Source organism: Ursus maritimus, unplaced genomic scaffold, assembly GCF_017311325.1.
Source record: "Ursus maritimus isolate PB19 unplaced genomic scaffold, ASM1731132v1 scaffold_3, whole genome shotgun sequence".
In the NCBI taxonomy this organism is placed as follows: domain Eukaryota; kingdom Metazoa; phylum Chordata; class Mammalia; order Carnivora; family Ursidae; genus Ursus; species Ursus maritimus.
In genome coordinates, this window is record NW_024425563.1 from 15,454,626 (window position 1) to 15,461,169 (window position 6,544).

Consider the following 6,544-nt stretch of genomic DNA (forward strand, 5'->3'; position numbering starts at 1 on the left):
AGGCTGCCTTCCATGTCAATGATCCACATAAGCACTTCTCTTCAATTTTCTATTCTCCATCAGTATCACTCTCTTCTCAGAGTTTTTACCTGCCCTTCTTACTGGACCTCCCAAGCATTGAAAGTTTGAGATTTAGAACGGTGATTAGTGAAGTAAGTTTCCACAGTAATAATGATGATAATAATGAACCTCTCCCTCACACAACAGTGATGGAACAGTCAAAAAAGGACTGGTGTGTGTTGTGCCTGCCATGGACCATGTCTAAGATTCAGTTCTCTGCAATTGCTAGGAGTTTTAAATTAAAATATAAAATAAATAAAGCCTCTTCAATATCAAAGATCAACTGGATGAAAAACAGAGAAGAATCATGGCCTAGCCTCCCTAAATGGTACATTTTTTTAATATAAATAAGGCCTACTGTTTATTTCTCCCTGCTGATTTTTCTAGTTATTTCCTATGAGTTATTTTCCCAGTGTTGTGAGAATTAGGTAGTAAACATGTCAAATGTCAAACTAAATAATGTCACCAACTAACTGTAAAAAAAAAAAATCAGTACATTGGTGGATTGACTGTCTCTTACTATCTCTTCTTAATTTAATGATATTTATTCAATAGGAATAGTTCATCTTCAAGAGCTATTAATTAACCAGTAAGTGTTGGTTAGGTCTGTGTTTGTGTTTACCTTTTTGTTCCCAAGGCTAGGTGGCACCTTTTAATGTCAAATAATGTTTTGTCCTGGAAAATTCACATTAGGAGGCTGTTGTACTAATTCAAAAGTTGATTCAGAAATTTGATATTAGCATAGTCAGTGTGCTTTCTGACTCATGAGAAATAGTGGGACCAATAAGATAAGTGTTCAAACTATATGAACTACCCTAATGAGTGTTTTCCAAATGCTCACCCAGAGAGGAGATTACAAACAGATTAGTATCCAGGTGATTTCAAGAAATAGTAATGAATAAAAAAAGTGTGTGTGTGTGTGTGTGTGTGTGTGTGTATATATATATATATACACACCATATACGTATGAACTGTAGTCTTTTGTTATTTTAAAGGCCCTATACTATTTAGTGAATAAAGGGCTACTTCAGTTGATTAGCTGAAATTAGCAACATTTTGAAGGAGTATAAGGAATTTTCCTTGTGGGAAGTCAGCTGATAGGTGGTTAGAAGTTCCACATCTTACCGGCAAGCATTTGCCTAAAACCCTAGGTTCTTAGCTTCTAATGTGGTACTCTCTCTACTACGTTCCCAGGTCTCTTTCTTTTTTGTTGATAACTTTGCTCTAAATTGTGCATCACTTTGCTTTTTAGGCAAAGTAAATAGGTTCGAATATTTGTGTTGCTGTCGTATTAACACACATACACTATGACTTAATTCTCATCAAGGTATTTAGCCTGCCATTCCCCAACCTAAGTCATGGGATTTCCTAAATGCCAGAAATATTTTTAATACAATTGTAGCTTGTAGGAAGTTTCTAGAGTAAATGTAATTTACCCAGACCTGTTTAATATTCAGAACAGGCTGCCCACTGGCCTTTACCCTTGTGATTTCTCTGCACCTAGGATAATCCGGTACCACTGGGCAGTACTTGATGAATGGTCCCCGCATACTCACATGAGCATCTCCACAAAGCGGACATTTTTATTCAAGGCCTCAATGTCCTTCATTTCTTCTTCAGTGAGAGAAAAGTCAAAGATCTGAAATAACAGAAATAAAAGACATTATTTAAGGTAGAAATTGGGTCAAGCCTAGGATCAGGGAATGGAGCCAGCAGCAGGAGCCCTTCAAAAATTTATAATCATCCTTTTTTTTTTTTTTTTTTTTTAATGAACAGGTTTAAAAGAGTTATTCACCATGACCAAGTGGGATTTATTCCTGGGCTGCAAGGGTAGTTCAGTATTCACAAATCAATCAATGTGATATACCACATTAATAAAAAAAAGAATAAGAACCATATGATCCTCTCAATAGATGCAGAAAAAGCATTTGACAAAGTACAGCTTCTATTCTTGATAAAAACCTTCAACAAAGTAGGGATAGAGGGAACATACCTCAATATCATAAAGGCCATATACAAAAAACCCACAGCTAATATCATCCTCAATGGGGAAAAACAGATAGAGCTTTTCCTTTACAGTCAGGAACAAGACAGGGATGTCCATTCTTACTATTGTTGTTTAACATAGTAGTGGAAGTCTTAGTCTGAGCAATCAGATAACAAAAAGTAATAAAAGGCACCCACACTGGCAAGGAAGATATCAAACTTTCACTATTTGCAGACAACATGATACTCTATGTAGAAAACCCAAAAGACTCCACCAAAAAATTGCTAGAACTACTACATGAATTCAGCAAAGTCTCAGGATAAAAAAATAAACGTACAGAAATCTGTTATATTTCTTTTTTCTTTTTCTTTTCTTTTTAAGATTTTATTTATTAGAGAGTGAGAGCATGAGTTGGGGAGAAGCAGAGGGAGAGGGACAAACAGACTGCGCTGAGCGGGGAGAACAATGCAGGCTTGATCTCAGAACCCTGAGATCACAACCTGAGCTAAAACCAAGAGTCGGATGCTTAACTAACTGAGCCATTCAGGTGCCCCAGAAATCTGCTGCATTTTTATACACCAATAATGAAGTAGCTGAAAGAGAAATCAAGGAATCAATCTCATTTACAATTGCACCAAAAACCATAAGATACCTAGGAATAAACCCAACCAAAGAGGGAAAAGATCTGTATTCTGAAAACTAGAGAACACTTAAGAAAGAAATTGAAGATGACACAAAGAAATGGAAAAACACTCCATGTTCACAGATTGGAAGAATAAATATTGTTAAAATGTTTAATCCACCCAAAGCAATCTATACATTCAATGCAATCCCTATTAACATATAGTTTTTCACAGAGCTAAAACAAATAATACTTAAATTTGTATGGAACCACACAAGACCCCCCCCCCCAAAAAAAGTGACCCTGAATAGCCAAAGCAATCTTGAAAAAGAAAAGCAAAGCTGCAGGCATCACAATTCAGGAATTCATGACATATTATAAAAACTGTAGTGATCAAAACAATATGGTACCGGCACAAAAACAGATATATAGATCAATGGGACAGAATAGAAAACCCACAACTATATGGTCAACTAATCTTCGCAAAGCAGGAAAGAATATCCAATGGAAAAAAGACCATCTCTTCAACAAATGGTGTTTTGTTGGACCACTTTCTTACACCATACACAAAATAAATTCAAAATGGATGAAAGACCTAAGTGTGAGACAGGAAACCATCAAAATCTTAGAACAGAGGCAGTAACCTTTCTGACACTGGCCATAGCAACTTCTTACTAGACATGTTGCCAGAGGCAAGGGAAACAAAAGCAAAAATGAACTATTGGGACTTTATCAAAATAAAAACCTTCTGCACATTGAAGGAAACAATCCATAAAATGAAAAGGCAGCCTATGAAATGGGAGAAGATATTTGCAAATGACATATCTGATAAAGGGTTAGTATCCAACATATATAAAGGCCTCAACACCTTAACAAATAATCCAGTTAAAAAATGGGCAGAAGACATGAACAGACACTTTTCCAAAGAAGACATACAGATGGCCAACAGACACATGAAAAGATGCTCAACATCACTCAGTACCAGGGAAATGCAAATCAAAACCATGATGAGATACCACTTCACACCTGTCAGAATGAGTAACAACACAGGAAATGACAGGTGTTGGTGAGGACATGGAGATAGGGGAAACTTCTTACACTGTTGGTGGGAATGCAAACTGATGCAGCCATTGTTGAAAACAGTATGGAGTTTCCTCAAAAAGTTAAAAATAGGGGCGCCTGGGTAGCGCAGTCATTAAGCGTCTGCTTTCGGCTCAGGGTGTGATCCCGGCATTCTGGGATCGAGTCCCACATTGGGCTCCTCCGCTGGGAGCCTGCTTCTTCCCCTCCCACTCCCCTGCTGTGTTCTCTCTCTCGCTGGCTGTCTGTCTCATAAATAAATAAAATCTTAAAAAAAAAAAAAAGTTAAAAATAGAATTACCCTATGATCCAGCAACTGCACTACTAAATATTTACCTAAAGGATACAAAAATACATATTTGAAGGGATACGTGCACCCCAATGTTTATAGCAGCATCATCAACAATAGCCAAATTATAGAAGGGGCCCAAATGACTAATCAACTGATGAATGGAAAAAGGTGTGGTAGATATATATAATGGAATATTACTCAGCCATAAGAAACAATGAAATCTCTCCATTTGCAGTAATGTAGATGGAGCTAGAGAGTATTATGCTAAGTGAAGTAAGTAAGTCAGAGAAAGACAAATACCAAATGATTTTACTCCTATGTGGAATTGAAGAAACAAAAGAGATGAGCATAGGGGATGGAAAAGAAAAAGAGGGAAGTAAACCGTAAGAGACTCTTTTTTTTTTTTTTTTAAAGATTTTATTTATTTATTCAACAGAGATAGAGACAGCCAGCGAGAGAGGGAACACAAGCAGGGGGAGTGGGAGAGGAAGAAGCAGGCTCATAGCAGAAGAGCCTGATGTGGGGCTCGATCCCAGATCGCCGGGATCACGCCCTGAGCCGAAGGCAGACGCTTAACCGCTGTGCCACCCAGGCGCCCCCATAAGAGACTCTTAACCATAGAGAACAAACTGAGGGTTGCTGGAGGGAAGGTGGGTGGGGGATGGGCTAAATGGGTGATGGGCATTAAGGAGGGCACTTTCTGTAATGAAAATTGGGTGTTATATGAGTGATGAATCCCTAAATTCTACTCCTGAAACCAATATTACACTGTATGTTAACTAACTAGAATGTAAATAAAAAATTGATACAAAAAATAATTGTTAGTTTGTTTCTTTCAGTTCTGTCAGATATTTCCTTTTACTACTTCTTCTATGTTGAAGCTCTATTATCAGTGACATACACATAAAAGATTTTTATGTCAAGAACTTATGAATATTAATGATGTACTATATGTTGGTTAATTGAATTTAAATAAATTTAAAAAATAATACAAAAATTTTCAAATATCTGCAAATGTGAGAGAAGTTGGGCTGGGGCTGGGGGGCCACATCCCCGTGCAGAGTTGGGGTTCTGTTCTGCTCTTTGTCTTTGAGACATTCCTGCTGGGGCCATCTTGCAGGACCGCAACAGCATATGTTCAGGACATCTAAAATCCAAGAGATTTTTTTTATTGTTTCTGGATAAGATGCTAAACCTCTGATTTTGGACTATGGCCTTTGTATGCTTGTTTTTAAAAAATATTCCCTCATTTCTAAATTTGCTTATGTGTTTTTTAAACTTTTAATTTGCTTTGTTTTATCCTCTTAATCATTTCTCTCATCATTTTTAATGTCTTCTACCTTTTAAATCTATTACATTTTCATTGTTTTATTTTTCTTAGCTTGTACATCTTTTTTTTTTTTAAAGATTTTATTTATTTATTTGACAGAGAGAGACAGCCAGCGAGAGAGGGAACACAAGCAGGGGGAGTGGGAGAGGGAGAAGCAGACTTCCCAGTGGAGCAGGGAGCCCAATGCGGGGCTCCATCCCAGGACCCTGGGATCATGCCCTGAGCCAAATGCAGATGCTTAACGACTGAGCCACTCAGGCGCCCCCTTTTAGCTTGTACATCTTATACTCTGGTTTTATAATTGTCCTTTATTAACATTTTAATACTTTATTTTAGCTTATTTACATTTTTAACATTTGGTTTATTTATAATCATTTTCTCTTTATTGTTTTAACTTGCTATCCCTTAACTTTTGTTTTAGTAATTTATATTTATAAATTTTAATTATATAAGTGATACATAAATACATGCTTTTTTTGTGAGAATTAAAACACTACAGAAGTGTATGGACATGCATGGAATAATAAATGAAAGGTCCTCTTGTTACCCACCACCCCGGTCCTATTCTTCTTCCCAAACATTCCTTCCAAACATCCAACATACTAAGAGCAAAATGCAATTAATTGGATAATATCTTTATTATTCTGCAACTTTCATTCATATAATATGTCTTGATGATCTTTTCTGTCAAAAAAGACGGACTGACTTTAATTTAATCATGGAATTCATAGTATAGATGTAACATGATTTACCTAATCATTCCCCCACGGATTGCTTCCAGGTGCTCTTTTCAGGGAATGCTTTTCTTTGATTATTATCCAAGTATTGAGTTTATGAGATTGTGTCATGAACCTGAGGTATGCATTACATAGAAAGATTCATGAATGACCAATCACTTATAAAATAAATCCTTACTCAAACTTTCTTTTTGTTTAACATTAGGTCCACTTTTTAAGTATTGGTGAGTCATTTTCTGACTCCAGTGAATATATAATGTAAAGGGAAGTTGCAAATGTTGCCAAAGATGCAGGATTTCATAAAGTCAATGAAAGTGATCTTGGTTTGCTTTAATTATAGGCAAAATGTTTTTCAAATAGGAATCTGATGCAGTTAAAGTCGACTTTAGTAGATATATCAAAAGAGTGTGCTTTGAAAAAAAAATCAAAGGATTTA

General features: G+C 36.3%; 1 protein-coding gene across 1 annotated transcript in view; it reads right to left on the reverse strand.

Annotated features, from left to right (window-relative positions):
• Positions 1–1,612: 1,612 nt before the first annotated feature.
• The window catches only part of AKR1D1 (aldo-keto reductase family 1 member D1), a 48,323-nt gene continuing 43,391 nt past the window's right edge, over positions 1,613–6,544 (reverse strand). The window contains exon 8 of the mRNA XM_008697375.2: positions 1,613–1,699. Coding sequence (XP_008695597.2) covers positions 1,613–1,699 — 87 coding nt within the window. The remainder of the gene's footprint in view (positions 1,700–6,544) is intronic.